This window comes from Meleagris gallopavo, chromosome 29 (assembly GCF_905368555.1).
Source record: "Meleagris gallopavo chromosome 29, MGAL_WU_HG_1.1, whole genome shotgun sequence".
Lineage (NCBI taxonomy): Eukaryota > Metazoa > Chordata > Aves > Galliformes > Phasianidae > Meleagris > Meleagris gallopavo.
Window position 1 is genome coordinate 4,833,897 of NC_139432.1, and position 18,687 is coordinate 4,852,583.

Consider the following 18,687-nt stretch of genomic DNA (forward strand, 5'->3'; position numbering starts at 1 on the left):
TCCGACATGGACGGCAGCGCGGCGCACAGCGGCTCCGCCTCACTGATGGAGAGGAAGATGAGCGCGATGGCCTGCGAGGTGTTCAATGAGCTCCGCCTGGAGGGGAAGCTCTGCGATGTGATCATCGACGTGAACGGCTGTCAGTTCAACGCGCACAAGAACATCCTCTGCAGCTGCAGTCATTACTTCAGGTCGGTGCTTGGGATGCTCTGTGGTGGGAATGGGGCAGGCGACATTGCCCGGTCGTCCTGTGGTGCCTCCGGTGCTACCGAGCGTGGTGCAGGGAGGAAGGTGTATGGCATGGCAGGGTGGGGATTTAACACAGAAAAGCCATTTCTTCCTCCAGCATTGCTTTGCCTTCTTTTTTTTTTCTTTTTTTGGTCAGGGCTTTGTTTACCAGTGGCTGGAACAACATGGAGAAGGTGGTGTACAAAATCCCCGGCGTTTCGCCCGAGATGATGAAGCTCGTTATCGAGTATGCCTACACCAGGACAGTATCGATCACTGCTGAAAATGTTGAAAGTTTGCTGGGCACGGCGGATCAGTTCAACATCATGGGCATCATCAGGCTGTGCTGCGAGTTCCTGAAATCTCAGCTGTGCTTGGAAAACTGTATCGGCATCTGCCGGCTCACAAACCATTACCACTGCCCCGGCCTGCGGCAGACAGCCTACATGTTCATCCTCCACAACTTCGAGGAGCTGATCAAGGTGTCCACGGAGTTCCTAGACCTCTCCATTGACGAGCTGACGGACATAATTGAGAAAGACGAGCTCAACGTGAAGCAGGAGGAAGTGGTGTTCGACGCCATCCTGAAATGGATCACCCACGATCCCTGGCAAAGGAAGCAGCACATCCCCATCCTGCTCAGCAAGGTCGGTCCGTGGGCTCCAGGAGCTCCGCACAGCTCAGCCGCTGCTCCGTCCTCAGCACCGCTGCCTCGTGGCACTGCTCACAGCGTGTCCGTGCTGCCGTGAGCTGCTCTCAGGGCATGCAGTTTAAGTGCATTGTTTCTTCACACTTAGAGCTTATGTTTAATCGTCCCTGGGTGTAAGGAAGAGCCCAGCATCACGTGGGGTGCCTTATCTCTGTGCACACAAAGCTGGTGCGTGTCGGGCTCACCAGCTGTGCTGTGCAAACAGCTTCGGGCTGAGTGCTGTGCCACGGCTGGGCAGGTCTCCCTGCATCGGGCTGCTCTGACACCTGCAGCCTTTTTATGGGGCAGTGAAAAACTACGCCCTTAATTCTCCACTTCTCCCATAAGCCTTAGAGAATACTCTCGCCCAAAATCCAAGCCATCCAGCGTCAGACCTGTCCGCAAAAGATAACAAGATACAAAGCACCAACAATAACCTTTTACATTCCAGGTCCGGCTGGCACTGATGGAGGCAGACCACTTCATGAACAAAGTCAAAACACACGATTACGTGAAGGACAACAATGAGTGCAAACCCATCATCATCAGCACTCTGACGGCCATGTACAACCTCAGCACGAACAACGCGTTTCTCCACGACTGTGTCAGTCCCCTGGCCCGGCCCCGCCTGCCCTACTCCATCCTGTTTGCTATCGGGGGCTGGAGCGGGGGCAGCCCGACCAACGCCATCGAGACGTACGACACCCGTGCGGACAAGTGGGTGAACGTTACGTGCCATGAGGAGAGCCCCCGTGCCTACCATGGTACTGCCTTCCTGAAAGGCTTTGTCTACGTTATCGGAGGATTTGACAGCGTGGATTACTTCAACAGCGTCAAGCGGTTCGACCCGGTGAAGAAGACGTGGCAGCAGGTCGCTCCCATGCACTCGCGGCGCTGCTACGTCAGCGTCACTGTTCTCAACAACTTCATCTACGCCATGGGGGGGTTCGATGGCTACACGCGGCTCAACACAGCCGAGCGCTACGAGCCGGAGACGAACCAGTGGACGCTGATTGCTCCCATGCACGAGCAGAGGAGTGATGCCGGTGCAACCACGCTGTATGATAAGGTAAAAGGCCTGGGAGATTTGCGGCTGCAGTTAAGGTTGAAGCTCGGTGTGCAGGGCAGGGAACGAACGTCACAGGGCACGTTGGGGCAGTTGCACGGAGCTCAGCCTCCCACTGAGCGCTGTCCCGGATAAACACAGCTTCCGCCCAGGGCTCGTCATCTAGATAGGAAAGAGGAGCTGTGGGAGCACAAGTGCTCCTTTCCATCAGTCTTTTCAAAAAGAGGAAGAAGGTTTGTGTAAGCCTTACTCACCAGATCCTGGAGTACAGATAGAAAGCTAAGAGGTGAGACTTACTGGCACAGCAGAAGTGCAGACGGGAGCAGTAGAACTCTTTTAGAACCTCTTGCCACCAACAGCCACCTTCCTGCTGGACACGATGAATACCGTGCCGGTGTGCTTCATGCAGTTCAGGAAACGAAGGGTCAAAATCCCTTCACTTTCAACCCAGGACGATAGGACTATCCCCTTAAAGAAGAAAACCGCTCCAGCCAGGCCATTTTACCCTCAGCACGTTCTCCCACCAACACAGCCACCCTGTTGTTTCCCTCCTGTGAACAGGTGTACATATGTGGTGGGTTCAATGGAAACGAATGCCTGTCCACAGCTGAAGTGTACGATGCTGGAACAGATCAGTGGACCTTGATATCCCCAATGAGAAGCAGAAGAAGTGGAGTAGGTGTGATTGCATATGGAAACCAAGTCTATGCGGTAAGGTCCAAGTGGCAACTCGGCCGTAACGAACCCACACTGCTGCTACTGTGTTTGTTTGTCTAATGCAATGAAGTTCTGTTAATCTGCATTTCCTAGACTAATTTTTGCACTGGCCATTCACTTCTAAGTGAGATTTAGGGGAGAAAGTTGAAGGCAGGAATGGCCGAAATCCCCTGTAGAATACAGTGTCACCCTCACTTTTCATTATGTAAGAATAAGTACACCACACGTAAAGAGTTGCAGCAAAGAAATGATAAAAGCTTTTAGCAGCACAGTGCTGCTTGGTCCTGCTTATCCACACACTGCATTTAAGTTCAGTGTAAATGTAAAATCTGACAAAAACACTTTTGGATGCTCAGAACGAACAAGGGAGCAGTCTGCAATAAGGAAGCATTGCATTTTGAGGCTGTGTGCTCTCAGCAGCGCTGCAACTAACATCAGCAAAGCAGGGCAAGTTAAAATCTTACACGTGCACAGCACGATTCAGCTGCCTCAGCAGGTGGGAAAGGCCTCTTTCAGCGCTGTACCTTTGACATTCACAGGTAGGAGGATTTGATGGAGTCAACCGGCTCCGGACTGCGGAAGCCTACAGCCCCGCTGCCAACACGTGGCGCGTTGTCCCCACCATGTTCAACCCTCGCAGTAACTTTGGCATTGAAGTGGTGGACGATCTCTTGTTTGTGGTCGGTGGCTTTAATGGATACGCCACGACTTTCAACGTTGAGTGCTATGACGAAAAAGCTGACGAGTGGTTTGATGCTCAGGACATGAGCATCTATCGCAGCGCTCTGAGCTGCTGTGTGGTGCCAGGGCTGTGCAACGTGGGGGATTACGCTGCCAGAAGAGATTAGTGTGGAGCCCTCACAGCAAGGGAGGCCAGAAGCACTTCTTCACCGAGTCCCCAGCCTGCATTAACAGCTCCAGTTAGCTAATAAAGCCTTCTAAGCAGCAAAAGAATGCATTCGCTTAATCTAAAAGAAAACAGAATTGACTCTCACTAAAAGAATAATTAGTAACTGAAACTTTCATTCCATGGCACACACACACACAAAAAAGACCCAAATGTGATTTAGAGGTATTGGCTACTCCTCGTTTAACAACTCAAAGCCAGTAACAGGGTACGATGCACAACAGAATGCTAGAGAAATAAAAGGTTTATTTTTGTTAGTTCACTTCTTACATAAACTCTGGTACAATGTATTGTACGTGAAGAACAGTACAGTGGGAGTGTTTCCAACGGCCTACACAGATACTACTTTACCTTACTGGAAGTTAAGTACAGGAGTGCTGCTTGCCCAAGCATTCTCTTGGAGTCTACATAACACTGAGGAGTACAGCTGCCGTGAACCACAGTGACATGGACCTACGAGGAGTAGCTTACCATTAATGGTCTTGGAACATCTAATTAGCTCCACACTTTACATTCATATTAGTCATAGGATGAGATCCTCAGAAGCACCTGTTTTATCAGACTTCCACTTAAGACTGTCAAATCAGAGATACCATTTATATTCGAAAATAATTTGGGCATAGCTGAAAATAGATCCAGGCCATCCAACAGTTTGAGCCCAATGAGTGTTACAACGCAGGATTACAATGCTGTGATAAAAATAACCTAAGAAGTTGCTACTCTTTGTGACCCACTTTGTTAACAGTGACCAACCTAGGATTATTTTTTATAAAGCATGCTGGAAATTTGGCATGTTTTCTCTATTTCTGGAGTAACACCCTACTATGTGTGAGGAAATCTTATTAAAAATATATACAAAACTAGCATAGTAACAGGATATCCAAGTCCCTATAAAACATATGTACATTTATGGCACCTACCTAGAAATGACTGCAGGGAGCACGCAGTGCTAGGCAGCACGTGTCCTACTTCACTAACAGCTGGAGCAGACAGATGTGGAACATGCATTTTGTGGCATGTGTTCAATAAGCTATGATTGTCTTAGGGAGGAAAAGTACCGTCTGATGTTCCTTTGCAAGGACAGAAATCAGCCTTGCAGTGCTTCACACACACTAGAATCTTACTGACATTTAACTACCCACTACACGCACACAGAAGGATTCCCAAGCTGTTGCTTACGGGATTTTTTAAAACAAGTACTCAGCGACCTACAGCAGTCAGGGGCCAGAATGCGTTTGTTACACAGTCACAGGTTAGTGATCGGAATTACAGCCAGATTCAATTCTTCTCAACACCTACAGGTGAGGCAACAGATAGTTAGACTTGTCAGTTAAAAACCGTGTAATGCAGTTGGTCCACTTGAAGTCAGGGCTATAAAAATCCAACCACCTAAAAATTCCATAGCGTTGGCCTTGTGTAAGTTAAAGCAAACCAGTGCTGTCCGCAGTGCCATCACTCCCCATGCAGACAGAACACAGAAGCAGAGTGCATCACATACAAAACCATGGCTGGCACTCACACGTTATTTAGTTGTTCTGATGCCTTTGAGTGGAATGTCTTCAGGAAACAAGACAGCTTGTATGTCAGACTGAAGTCCTGGTGAGTGTAGATATCGGTTTTGCTTAGAAAAAGACTGCAAGAAATTTCTTCCTGCATCAAACTTAGCTGCATGCTGCATCACACTGTTTAGTTTATATTCCAACCGAATCACAATTTCAGTACTTTCTCCCATAAATTGTCCCAGATTTGTTGACAGAGTGCCTAAGGGCTTCAGTGGAGCTGCGGTGGGCTGACCAGGTGGCGTCCTTTACTCATCATCCCCCTGCAGTAAAGTCAGCAGGGAGGGAATACGTAAACTGTTCTCATTGCTTCTGTGCAAAGTGCCTTAAATTCAGCTCCCATTTCAATTAAATCATAATTCCAGCATTAAAGCTGTGAGGCATTTGCAGTCTGCTCACAAACCCTCCTACGGGGGCAGTAATTCTTAACCTACTCCAGCCAAACCTGCCAGAGCTCACGGGCCAAACTCCACGGGTTGACCCCTCCCTTAAGGGCCTGCAGGAGCTGATTTGGCAATGGTCGTTACTGAACATCAGCCTTAAGCCTCAATAAGTTTAACCATTTCCTCTCTTGCATTAAACCAGCACTGTACAATTTAATCTGCCAATGCACAGCAATCTAGCAGGCAAATCAAACACAGGATGGTTACTTCTGAGAAGTAATTTGAAACGAACTGTTAGATTTTCAAGATAATTTTTACAAGGCTGGGTTATTCTCCCATGACAAAAGGACTGTTACTGATGTCCAAGTGGAGCATTAAGGATATTACACACCACAGAAACCTTTACACGTTATGCGACTGAAAGACTTACCCTCACCAGTGTCTCAGATATGATCTAGGTTGCCTGCTGAATTGGAAAATGAGAAGTATCAGTTCAGAAAGCTAAACAACAAAACACAAACAGAAAGAAACACAACAAAACAAAAAACTGTTCAGAAGACCTTTTTCAAAGGAGTTGCCCACGTCAAAAGCACCAGAGAATTATCACAGAACCAACGACAGCACGCAGCTCCTCTACCACCGTCTGTCAACTCAAACTTTGCAGCGCCCTGCTGACACCTCCCTGCCTCCCCTAATATCCTGAGTTGGGTCACACGTGAAAACCTGGAACACTGACACAAAGGGAAGGACGAGGAAGAAAAGGAGGCAGGAGGGATGCACTGCACCAGTAGTAACAGCTGTCCTGGAGCTCCTCAGATCAGGGAGGTGCTCGGCAGGACAGATAACAGAGGCAGTGATATCCGAAGGAACGATTCGACCGTCTGTTTCTTGGGGTACAGCACTTCACAAACCAGAGCCAAGCGGGGCACTGACTGATGTGAAACCACACCATAGCAGTTTTAATCAACAGAAATGTTAGTCTCTAAAAATATTTAGAGACTGTACAATCTCCAGGTGCATCTCAGATCTGAATGTTGTCATACGGTGCCCCTTAGAGAACACCAGGCACTGGTTTGTTAAGGAGCACTGCAGCACAGCTTTGAGTCCCGTGGGAGAACACACCGAAGGCCAAAGGTACTGATTGTCAAAGACAGGCTGGAAACAGGCGTGTGGGGGTTCTTCCAAACACTCCTTCACTACAATTAAATGTGTTCAGCATTTGAGAAAGGACTGACAGGTAGCTCGAGCTTCAATCTATTCCTGTGGGATAATATCATTCTTACTAATCCACACAGACAGAAGGGACCAGCTGACTTTGGTCCAGGGCTGCTCTGCTGGCTGTCTCCCCTTTGGAGCTCTCAAGGAAACTCAAAGCCTCTCCAGATACACCTGAAAAAGATCACTGCCTCAAGTTCTCTTTAGCAAGCGTCTGATGTTCTACTAATCAACCATTCACAAATGCACTCCACAGCCTCTCTACAACATACGGATACGAAATATTCATTAGACATAGAAACATCCTGAAGTAACTCTATAAAGAGAGATTGTGCTTTCACTTCCATATGTAGTTATTAACTATTGCACTCGCCTCCAACTTGAGAAAGCCAAGTACACTAACATCAATTACACGTGTAGTTTAGTCACTGAGAAGGAGAATCAAAGGAATGTCAACATATTAAGTGCAAATAAAGCAGGTGCTTTCAGCACACACAAATGTAACCACTAAATTATTAGAGAGAGATCTCTGATTTTCGAAATAGAACTGTAAGAGACTAACTCTACAGAAATCCTTGAAAACAAAGATCTGTGTCACAGTCTGGTACAGAAAAGCAGTTTTTTCCTGGGCACTGTTAAGTAGCATTGTTGGATTCAGACAGTTTCTCAATTCCCATTCATCCTCAATTTCTGACCTTTGTAACTTTCAGTAGATAAAAGATGCCACTTTTAGATGTCAAACCTTCTCAACACCCTGATGTCTTATCAAGACACAAAGTGCCTCGCAAAATGGTTTAGCACAGTACTTCCTAAGCTACCTTCACAAGAGTGGAGAACCCAGAAATTAGCACTCAATCTGCGAGCGCGGCATTCTTCGCAAGCTTAGAGAGTGTCGGTGTATTTCCTGCATCTGCCTTTCCTGCATTTGTCTTATTCTGTCTTTTTGCCACATCAGGTTTTGCGGCATAGGATATCTCTGCGTGCCCTGCAAGCACCTGAAGGGAATTCTGACATGGCAGGCCGTTGCCCTACAGCGAGGCTGAGGCATGGGAGGCAGAAGCATCCAGCGCTTCCTCTCAGCGCAGTAGCGATAGGCCTCCTTCCTGTACTGCTTGTCAATATCATCACTGTTCTTCCACCCCCCAATGATGAACACATCGTCTTTATAATAACAAATAGCTGCCCCTTCAATGCTAAGGACCTCTGGGGGTAAACTTTCAAGTATCTCATCTGAGGCCCTGCCAGAGATCTTTACCTTGGCTTCCTCGTTATCTATAGGGTAACTCTTGGGGCAGCAGGACGCTGTATGGTAGAAGTTTGTGTTTGCAACTGACATCTGAAAAGAGCAGTAATTATCAATGAGCGGCAGGGACTCTACGTCCTGCCACTGCCTTGTTTCAGCATCGTATCTGATAATAACTGCCCTCAATCCATCTTCACTATCACTGTCAACCGGGGTACGAGCAGCAACATAAACAAACCGGTCTTCTACAGAAACAGCTTTGACGTCACGAAGGATCTTTGGTGCTGACTCCAGGTTATGCCATTTGTCTTGCTCGGGATTATAAACAGCTACATCTTTAAAGCCAGGACTGAAATTGCCATGTCCACCGATACTGTACAAGTTTCCTTTAACTTCGGTAAGGCCAAATGAGTGTTTTCTGGTTATTAAATTTGAGACTTGCTCCCAGATATTTCTGTTTGGATTATACCTTTCTACAGTCTTGGCAAATCCCGGTTCCATGGAGCCAGCCACATAAACATACGACTCTGTCACAGCAACTGCATGCCCATCGAGATGGTTATGGATGTGCGGCAAGTTTACCCACCTATCTTCATCGATGAAATACCCCACGCACTCACTCAGGTAATCTCCTCCCTCCGACACACCTCCGATCACCATAATGACATCCATGTTTTGTCCGAAACGCGGCAGCAACGCGGCAGGACAGGCGGAATGCTGCAGGTTACCAGACTGCAAGTTCTCAGACCTCAGGGCGTGACTCTCCACGGCGTCTGACACCAGCCTGACGCAGGCCTCGTTGCTGGACACCAGCCTCTCGGATTTGACGTGGCGCGTGAGGTACGTGGGCTTCATCTGAGACAGCCTCAGCAGCTTAAAGAGCTCCTCGAAGTACCTCTCCCTTTCCTCGGGATTCCTCTGCACCCACTTCAGGACGGTCTCGAAGAGGACTTCTTCGGAGTCCACCGTGATCTCCGAGTCGGACAGCCAGTCCCTGATGAGGTGGAAGGGCAGCGTGTAGAACTCCTCGTCCTGGATGACTCTGTGGAAGTTCCTGCGGATCATGTCCTGCGCCCGCAGCGCCAGCTGGCTCAGCGAGTACATGTGCGCCAGGCTGTGCACCGCCACGCAGTTGGAGAGGTTCAGCTTCTTCTTGAGGAACTCCCCGCAGAACTCCTTCAGCCGGGTCAGCAGGAACCTGCGGGACGAACGGCACACACGGCGCGAAGGCCGTCAGGCGGCGCCCGCCCGCCCGGCCCGCCCGGCCCGCCCCGCTCACCTGTCGGCCATCTCCAGCACCTCGTGCACGTTGCCGGGGCCGACGCGGATGGCGCCGGTGTACATGAAGCCGATGACGGCCTCCACCGTGTCGGGGTCGGGGCCGCCCTCCGAGCTCCACTTCTGCAGCTCCACGCGGCCCGAGCGCGACTCGGCGAAGCCGCCCGAGAGCAGCGGCGCGAAGTACTCGGTGGCGGCCGCCAGCACGGAGCGGTGCGCGCGGAACTCGCGGAACTCGCGGGCCGCGCCGGGCCGCCCGCCGCCGAACGCCAGGGTGATGTCGCAGTACAGGCCGTGCCGGCGCTGCTCGTTCTGCCGCCAGGCCAGGTCGGAGCAGTGCGCCGGGCACCCGAACTCCTCCGCCTCCGCCTCCCCGTCCGCTCCGCCGCCCCGCGGGCCGCCGCCCTCCTCCTCCGCCGCCGGCGGGCCGGGCCCGGGTTGCGGCTGAGGGGAGGCCGCGGCCGCCGCCATCTTGTCCGACATGGCGGGCCGCCGCCGCGCGCCTGCGCCGCTCGGAGCTGCGCTGCGCTGCCTCCTGGCGGCCGGCGGCGCTCGGGGAGCGCGGAACGCGGCCGGGGCGACGGCGCAGCCCGCACGGAGCGGCGGCTCGCGGGCCGGCTCCGCCCGCGCCTCGCGGCAGCTCGGGGCGCTCCTCTCCTGCTCACACGGGCACCCCGCGCCCGAGGGAGGCGGCCCCGTACGCAGGGAACGCGGCGCCGCTCGGACGCGGTTGTCACGGGCGGGACGCGGGCCGAGCCCCGCACCCCGCGCTTCCCGCTTGTCTTCGTTTTCGCTCCGTGACGTTTCGGCTCTCGGGCCGCGGTGAGAGGCAAGGAGGAGAGGTTTGACTCCTTTCACGCAGCAGCGTCATTTATTAGACTCGTTACAACACACAGAGAGGAGGCTGAGTTATCGCTCAGGTTATCACCGAGTTGAGCTTTGCAGCTGCAGTGACACGGAGCCCCGCAGCGGCTGAGCGGTACAGGAGTTGCTTGCATAAATACAGGCACTGGAATACGTGTGGTTTCACAGTTTAACAGCAGTATATGGTACAACTTTACATCTTAAATTACTACACTGCAGTTTGAGTAACATAGGTTATAGATCAGCAGTGGTCCCACTATTAGGTACGATTAGACTGATGAACACACAGTAAACAAACTGAAAAACATCCCCCAAAGCCCCACGCTGAACAACCCCCAAATCAGCACTCATGGGAACTTCCCCCACTATCAGGAAAAGCTCAGTACAAATCTGATCCACGAGCAAAATTCCCCCAGAACAATGAAAACCTTCCCTGGAAACAAAAATAAAACTAGAGTAGAAAAAAAAAAAATAAACGGTGAGAAACAGTATTAAATACAGCAGGTAACATGGAACATCACAAGTTTTGGTTTTTGATTAAGTTTCTATTCTCACAAAACAGTTGCTTTGCACAGTTTAACTAGGCAGCTCCTTGTCTGTACCAATGGCCTTTATACACCAAAGTCCCATTTCTGGCTGTCCTCCGTGCTTCCAACCTCCCGCCGTAGCGTTGAGGCAGTGCTGACAATCACATGGTCATGTGCTCTGGTAGAACATAGGATATGTCGTCCCACGGGTGACGGTACAGACCTTGCTTCAATCTCTTCTGATCCAGGTAGTGTCCTAAAAGGAAAGAGTCTTGTTACAGCGTTTCTGAGCCTCCTCCTAGTCTTACTTTGCCTTGAATCAACTTTGATTTCTGGACTCCTACAACTAATATTTCACAGACCGACACCCCACACCTCCACATCTGCCTTCTGTTCATGGCAACAGGGCACGTCCCCGTAGGACAGAAGTGGCAAAAGCACAGCAAACTTACCAATGAATCCCATGCTCCTGCCTAGTACGAAGATGCCATTAAGAGCTCCTATATCAATATATTCATCAGCTTCTTCCCTGGAAGAAAAACAAAACAACTGCTCGGTGTCTGTTTGGAAACCCTGGCCCCACACAAACTGGCAGTATGGCTCCTGTTGTTAATTACAGGAGCACAGTCCAAGAGAGAAACACTTACCGTGTAAAAGAGCCACAGTTCCTGAGTACATCAACAAAGGCAACTCCAATAAAGCCATCTACATTCAGGATAAGATTTGGTTTCTGAAGGAAATACACAAAGATGTCAACAATGGCAAGTGATGTTCACCTGGTAATTTCCATGCTGCCATAGCTGTGGACGTGCACACCAAGAGATACAGAAGGCTGTTTGACTGTGAGCAACTGTACTTGATATAAATAATGGCCAAGCAGCCCCAAACGGGTGTGTTTCACTTAACCCACGCAGATTTTCACCCCTCTGCCACCACTTGTGTGCTAGCCACAAGAATCTGCACTTCCAGACCACGCCAGGCAACTCTGATAACAGGTTTTGGTCTGCTCGGTGTTTTCTTGGTGTCCAAATGTCTTCAGCCTTATTAAACTGTAGTTGCACTTCAACAATTTATTAAGCTCTGCCATTAAAATATCGTATTAACCCTGGTCACTCCTTCCCCAGTAAGAAAAAGTGCTTGTGACAAGATAAATTCTAGCACGTTTCACCTTGGAAGTTGTAATTTTTTCCACTTCAAGCGCATAATCCAACAGCGGAGTGGCAGGGAAGTGCTGCTTCACGTAGTCTTTGAGAATCTGAACTCTCATGTCTGGGTTATTTATCTACAAGTCAAAAACAAAGTTAGCAATGCATCTAACACAGGTGCTTAATGTAAGATTTACTATTTATCGCTTCAGAGTTTGTGAAGTCCTGAGCATTCTGCCAAACGCTGCCTCTGAGAGTTGCTGGTTTTCTTGCCTTCATTTCCTCCCCGTTTTTATAAAGCAAACCAGAACGTACACAAGAATAAAAACACACCTCCACTATGTACTAATAATGCAGCTTTCTTACAGATTTGACTCTGTGTCCAATGCCCATGATCAGTTTCCCTTCTTTCTTCATCTTATTCACAAACTCCATAGGGATAATCCCACTGTCAAAGGCTTTGCTGAACACTTTAGCTGCAGCATCCAGCGCTCCACCAAACCGGTCACCCTGGGTTCAATACACAAAGAGAATTACAGCAAAGAACTCCACAAGCAAAGGTACAAAACAAGCACAGGATTATCTTCCCCCTCCTCCACATCTGTCAGCGTGGCAATTATGAAATTAAAGTTAGGTTGGGCACCTGGGACAAAGTGTTTCATAACTCAGTGAAGTGTCAACGCACAGCCGCAGCACCTCCACTACAGATGGCAGAAGGAGGGGAGACACAATCTGAATCATTACTTGTCAGTTCTAGAGTGATTAGGCAGCTGTAAAGGGACAATTTTGACAGCAATTTGGCTTCTACAGAGTCTCACACATGAGACGAGACAGTCCTGTTCGTAGAAAAATGGACTAGATTTCAAACCTAGAACAGAAGCTGAACAGTAGGCTTCTTCCAGCAGATTTTCACTTCCATCAGCTGTAAGTGTGGAATTTAGCAGAAATTCACTCTGAATGAACTGACAGGAGCTAGTGCATAGCTCTGCAGCTGTTCCAAATCCTAGCTTACTAGTAATAAAGCTAGGACTGAGTAGCTAAAATTGAATCTTCAATACTTACAATAGTAAGAAGGCCTGAAGTGAGACTTGAAACAAGATCTTTTCCAGCTCTTGCACAGACAATAGTGTTGTGGGCTCCAGACACAGCAGGCCCATGATCTGCTGTTACCATCAAACACATCTCAATGAACTGGCAGGCATACTTTGGTAACCTGAGCAAGAGAGAGACTGAAGTCATTTATTGTAAAGAGATCAGAACAACAAAACACTGTGTTAGACTGGACAGTAACATCTACTTTAAGATAGAGGGAGCAGTGGGATCATAGCAGCCATCAGTGCATCCCAGTACCTGTCTTTTCAGAGATGAATGGAATTTATTCTCTTTCCACAGGAAATGTTTAGACTACAACACCATAAACTGTAAGACTTCAATCTAGAGGGTCTGGCTTTCACAAAAGCTGCCTCACCTCCTTTGAAACCAGAGCAGGCCCAGAACTCCTCCAATTCCCATCTCTTCTTTGAAGACTTCAGTGATTGGCATGCCAGCATAAATCAGTTCCTGCCCTCTCTCATCACAGATGCTTGTCATAAAGGAAGCCGGCTTGCGGATCAGACCCAGCTCCTAGAATCAGCATAAAGATGGATCTTAAAGAATCCTCTTCAGAAACAAGGGGCAGCAAAAGACTTAAACTTGCCTTCAGGGCAGGTTCCACAGCCTAGAACCAGTGCAGCAAGCAAGCTCACTGACAACAGCACAAAGCCCGAGCCAACCCCATTATCATTTAAGAGCCCAGCATTATACCAAACATCTTGTCTGGTGCCTACGGAACCAAGAACCAAGTGAAGTAGCATAGCTCACCCTTGCCCAGGAATAATCCATTGGCACAGTTGGAGGAGGAACTTCCTCAGCTGGCTCAATCACTCTTTTTGCAACAAGATCCTGATAGACAGACCTAGGGGGAGAATCCTTTTATTAATTTAAGTCCTTTTGAATGGCAAAAGAGAGAGTCTTAGTCTTGACCTCGAGAGCCCAGAATAAGCAGGACTACACTTCTTATCCATTTAAAGTCAAGCGCCCTAGGAGTTTTCATCCCCTGCTCAAGCAACTTACTGAATGACCTCTCCCAGCTCATCAAAACTCCGGGGAACAAACACACCAGCTTCTTTCAGGGCTTGATTCTTTGCAACAGCAGTTTCAGAAGCTTGGTTTGCACAAGCCCCTGCATGGCCAAACTGCACCTACAAACAACAGAAGTGACTTCAGTAAGGAATGCAAGTTGTTTACCTGTAAGCCAGTACGCATCTGAACAGGAAACTGGTCGCAGGAATACCAGCGACTGCCCGATCTGCCTTCTTATGTGGCCTAACAGAACTCTTAGCTGCAACTGCCTCTAGCTGGCTGCTCTAGGATCCTCGGGCTGCATTTATGAACACACTGAATTCTTTGGAATCCTCCAGTGGCAAACTAAATAAGCACAAGAAGCTTGTATTATTGATACTTCTGCACGCTTCTCTGCTATGGCTTAGGTGGGAGGAGCTGGCTTTTTTCCCCTCCTGTCAGAAATAAATACATCCCCACTTCTGCACATACCTCAGAAGAAAACATGGTGGCACAAGTACCAATACACCAGCACACCACTGGCTTGGTGATACGGCCTTCTTTAATACCCCTACAGATCTTGTACTCTTCTGTGCCTCCAATCTGCAGGGAGAAAGAGAGTTGAGCTCTTTCAAAAGCACATGGATGCACACGGAAATACTTCTTGCACTGAACAATGGCTTCAGTCTCAGAATAAAGTCTATTTTTAAAGGGAGACTGTTGAATACATTTGATTTCTTCTGATTAAAGAAGCAGGAAATAAAGCTTCAGATTTCTAATAACAGTATGAACAGCTGCCACTTAGTTATAGCTGCTACTTATTGTTTATTCTTGCTGCTAGGTCAGTTCTGCTGCTACTCAGTTCTGGAAGCATCCTTCTCAGATAGCAGAGAAACGGTTCCACTCACCTCTCCAAGTACTACAATCATTTTCACTCCTGGGGTATCCTGATAACGCAAGACATGATCCATAAAAGTTGAACCAGGATATCTGGGTGAAAAACAAGGAAGAATGAGAGAAGTTCATTTCTTTCAGGAAAATCTATGAAACAAGGCAAGTTAACAGCCAGCCTGCCCTTCACTCCCAGTTGACACCGACAGTTCAAGAAGCTTCTGCTGTTCGCTGACTTAGAAAGCAGTTTCTCTGTTAGACTCCTACCTGTCTCCTCCGATGGCCACCCCTTCATAGACCCCATCAGTGGTTCGGGAAATTATGTTGTTGAGCTCATTAGACATTCCTCCAGACCTTGAAACATAAGCCACGCTGCCAGGACGGTACAGTTTTGATGCTAAGATATTATCAAGCATGCCTCCTGTGTTGCCTATTTTGAAGCAACCTGGTTTGATCCCACCAACCTACAAGAAAATCACAGAAAGATGTGAAGTCCTTTAAAATAGACATGAGACTTAGGAACACTTCTGCAAAATGGCCTTCTGTCAGTGTTTATCCAAACAATGAAGAAGGTAACACGACCTTAAAATGGTCAACACACGCTTTATATGGCTACACACAAGCTGGATGGTAGGATATACTTCATCCCTCAGGGGAAAATGATGTGAAGATTAAGACAGGATAAACAAGAGGAGGAAGGTCATCAGCTCTTACAGTTGCAGGCCCGATGATTGTGACTCCTTTTTTATCAGCTGCTTTGATCAGCTTTCGTGTCAGTGCCTCTGGAATGCCCTCAGCAATAATGGCAATGGTGCGGATCTGCATCAAGACAAAGAGAGCCATCAGCACCCAAACAAACTCTGCAGGCCGCTGGGCAGTTACCATACAGAAAAGCTCAGTGCACAGATCCATGATCCATGAGCCCTCAGCAGTCTCAATGCATGGCTTAGACGATTTTCTTCCCCTTGCACATCAGGGAGCAGCACTGTATTTCAAACAAAACTAGTCACTCTCAGACAGAGGTGCTGAGTTTTCCTGTAACCTGCAAGCATTAGGATTTGCTCCACAACTCCAGTATCCTCCTCAGGAATTCACAAGGAGTTCAAACTGAGGTATTTATTTGGAAGTTGGGAGACCAAGTTGATTTGCTTATATCATCATGGTTTAAGAAACACCGGTACCCTGTTCCAGAAGCACCAGTACAATCTTTAAATGGTCCTGTTTGAGTTTCTTCTGGATCCCTCACTCACCTGTGGATAATTCATCGTTTCAACAGTGCTGTCATAAGCAGAGCGTAGAGATGCAAAGTTGATGAGAACATCCACCTCTGGGTGTTTCCTCATGGCATCAGACATGTTCTTGTAGACTGGGATCAAGATTTCTTTGTGACCCCAGTAGAACTTCTGCCTGTGGTCACCACTATGAAGGGGAAGATGAAAAAGCCCTGACTTTTAAGGCTTCTGGAAAAACAAGGGATACAACGCATGCAGATAGAGAGGAGTTTACAAACCCCAGTTCTCAGACACCAAGACTGACTGTGAGACACTCACTAGCAAGTGAGTGTGTGTGGGGAGGGACCATACTAACAGCAGAAGGTTCTTCAGAGTATAGAACAGAGCAGCGTATGGAAGGAGACGAGCTAATGGGGACAGAGGCATCCAGCAAGATGAATAAGCTCTCCCACAGTGAAGTTACCAGAGCCTTAATTCTACTCCAAGCTGGAAGACAGAATGAGGCACAGAAAGAGTAATGAATGAGATGCATGCAAAGCTGCCTTACTGGACTGGAACAAATACTGGATTAGGGGAAGGCAGGAAACCAGTATCTGCGGCCAATAGCCAGGATAGCAACGTAAGGGCCACTCAGTTCCACTGCAGTGGGACTCCCCACCCTGCTCTCTACGTCTGGAGGAGAGGCATCTAGGAAAGTTTCTACGTGTTGTCTGCTGCATGTGGTGGACTACCTGGTACTCCTTGAAGTCTCTACTCAGCCATTTAGCAGTCCAGAGATACTGGCCATTTCCACACTGTTACATTTGCAACAGAACATTTCAGGTTTTGCCAGCTTGGCTTGCTCCAGAAGGTCAAGCAGAAACAGTTGATTAATAGATAGCCTTAAACTTTTTATCCCTATGACTTTCTTCTCATTAAGTGACTGCAACACTGCAAGGGGCTGCTACTCATCTACAGAAGTAGCTACGCCTGCAGTTCGTTTCAGCACCCTGAGGTTTGCACTTGTTGAGAAGGTATTTCAGAGCTGCAATTATCATCAGAGCTGCAGACCAACAGCACAATGGACGAGAGAGGCAGTACTCTGCAGGATGGAGGTTGATTAGGTATCTGCTATCCTGGAGGTCTGTAAACACCACAGAAATTAAAACAAGCCTCTTCCCCTTCCATGCTCTCATCTGTCTCAACAGCAGGCTAAGTCAGTTGCTCCTTTTCTGTTCAGCACTTGCTCTGTTCAACAGGAAGACCTTCCCACCCCTCACACGAGGCACAATGGAACAGCTTATGCATCACCTCAGCAGCCGTGGAGGGTCCTCCTGAGGTCAATCTGAAACTAACTTCTAAACCCATTAGCTGAGGGAATGAGGCCAAAGAGGGTAAATACCTCAGTGTGATGGAGTTCTCTTGAAGGACCCACACACTTCCTGCCTGCTAAGAAACTGCAACTAATAGAGGAGAGAGTCAGAACCAGGATTTATTTAATTTGGTGTGACTACCTGACAGATTGTCTTAGCCTGATTAGCAAAGCTGCTCTGACTCCGGCTAATATTTGGAGGTAAAAAACCACCAACTGCAACAGGTACAAATCAAGGTGTCAGACAAGTAGGCAGCAAACAGTGAATCAGAAGAAGAGCCCAAATGTGTCTTTAGTGCCTCTGCTAAGCTAGTCAGCTGCTACAAGGAAGTCTAACTAGCAATACCTTCTTCACTTTGGAATGGAGGAACAGAACTTGGACACCCTTGGAAAGAGCACAATGTGGGACCTGAAACAGCTCCATGTTAGCTGTACAGCTTAACTCAGAGCAGCCTGAAATCAGTGACTGAGGGAAGCAGGAAGCAGTCTGCAAAGCCAACCCGATGAAAGGGAGCACAGGAGAAAGTGTAAAAGCAGCAGTGAGAACTAGGACAGAACTACACTAAAGAACAGAGGCTGGAGGAGGAGAAAGCTAAGAAGTATCTGAGGGATGCAGTTAGAAAAACATTGGTAACACAGGCTACTTACGTGAATGGATAAACCATGGCAGCTACAGAAGGTTCATCCCGGGAGCAGATATAATCAAAGTCCAGCATTCCCTGCACAGCTCGTGTCTGCATTCCCCAGATGATAGCTTTGGTGTGACGGCTGAACAGGGTCGTAGCTTTACCTGCTCAGAAAGAGTGGGGAAAAAAAAATAAAACAACACACCCCAAATGTATATCTGTGCAAGACAAAAGCTGAAACTTTGCTAAATGTTTGCTGAAAGCCTCCCAGATAAGCATACTCCCTCCTCCCCCCGAACTAGTTCCAACAGCTGAGCTACAGGATGTAGTAGCCACACTGCCCAAATTAAGGAAGAAGCTGAAGAAGCAGCAACATTCTCCTCTTCCCAGGATTCTGAACACAGCAGCCAAGTTTTGGGTTTCACAAAATGGACAAGTGCAGAATCACAGGCTGGGAGCTGGTGTAAGACAGGAGAAATGTGAAGTAAGAAACGCCTCCTCCTCGCATCCCTCCCAGATGGATTTAATCTGCAAAGCTGAAGAGGAAGGGAACTTTTATTGCATATGGCCTTCAATCTGCAAGAACCACGGGAGGTTTGCTTCCTGCATTTGTCAGGGTGCCATACCAGTATGGTGGTAGGAAACAAAAAGCAAAACGCAGAAAATG

The 18,687-nt window shown here is 48.3% G+C and overlaps 3 protein-coding genes across 6 annotated transcripts in view; 1 reads left to right on the forward strand and 2 right to left on the reverse strand.

Annotated features, from left to right (window-relative positions):
* On the forward strand, positions 1–10,624 carry KLHL10 (kelch like family member 10). The gene is made up of 5 exons (XM_003213116.5): positions 1–191; positions 386–875; positions 1,368–1,985; positions 2,544–2,693; positions 3,239–10,624. The coding sequence occupies exons 1-5, from the start codon at positions 7–9 to the stop codon at positions 3,545–3,547; spliced, it is 1,752 nt and encodes a 583-aa protein (XP_003213164.2). The 5' UTR covers positions 1–6; the 3' UTR covers positions 3,548–10,624.
* On the reverse strand, positions 3,833–9,818 carry KLHL11 (kelch like family member 11). The gene is made up of 2 exons (XM_010724727.3): positions 9,286–9,818; positions 3,833–9,204 (listed from the first exon to the last, which is right to left on the reverse strand). Exons 1-2 carry the CDS (start codon positions 9,765–9,767, stop codon positions 7,608–7,610), a joined length of 2,079 nt encoding a protein of 692 aa, XP_010723029.3. The 5' UTR covers positions 9,768–9,818; the 3' UTR covers positions 3,833–7,607.
* ACLY (ATP citrate lyase) overlaps positions 10,134–18,687 on the reverse strand; it is a 23,285-nt gene continuing 14,731 nt past the window's right edge. For all 4 annotated transcript variants that reach the window (XM_085211043.1, XM_085211044.1, XM_085211045.1 and 1 more), the window contains 15 exons: positions 18,043–18,184; positions 16,062–16,230; positions 15,526–15,630; positions 15,079–15,275; positions 14,829–14,910; positions 14,413–14,523; positions 13,933–14,060; positions 13,681–13,774; positions 13,289–13,443; positions 12,883–13,033; positions 12,187–12,330; positions 11,844–11,957; positions 11,323–11,405; positions 11,128–11,204; positions 10,134–10,931 (listed from right to left, as the gene is read on the reverse strand). In XM_085211043.1, coding sequence (XP_085067169.1) covers positions 10,837–10,931; positions 11,128–11,204; positions 11,323–11,405; positions 11,844–11,957; positions 12,187–12,330; positions 12,883–13,033; positions 13,289–13,443; positions 13,681–13,774; positions 13,933–14,060; positions 14,413–14,523; positions 14,829–14,910; positions 15,079–15,275; positions 15,526–15,630; positions 16,062–16,230; positions 18,043–18,184 — 1,847 coding nt within the window. In that variant the 3' untranslated portion in view covers positions 10,134–10,836. The remainder of the gene's footprint in view (positions 10,932–11,127; positions 11,205–11,322; positions 11,406–11,843; positions 11,958–12,186; positions 12,331–12,882; positions 13,034–13,288; positions 13,444–13,680; positions 13,775–13,932; positions 14,061–14,412; positions 14,524–14,828; positions 14,911–15,078; positions 15,276–15,525; positions 15,631–16,061; positions 16,231–18,042; positions 18,185–18,687) is intronic.

Coding starts and splice junctions, on each gene's coding strand:
- KLHL10 (XM_003213116.5), top strand. CDS start 7: ATGGACGGCAGCGCGGCGCACAGCGGCTCCGCCTCACTGATGGAGAGG. Junction 1,986..2,543: donor CAACCACGCTGTATGATAAG/GTAAAAGGCCTG, acceptor TCCTGTGAACAG/GTGTACATATGTGGTGGGTT. Junction 2,694..3,238: donor ATGGAAACCAAGTCTATGCG/GTAAGGTCCAAG, acceptor TGACATTCACAG/GTAGGAGGATTTGATGGAGT.
- KLHL11 (XM_010724727.3), bottom strand. CDS start 9,767: ATGTCGGACAAGATGGCGGCGGCCGCGGCCTCCCCTCAGCCGCAACCC. Junction 9,205..9,285: donor GTGCTGGAGATGGCCGACAG/GTGAGCGGGGCG, acceptor TTCGTCCCGCAG/GTTCCTGCTGACCCGGCTGA.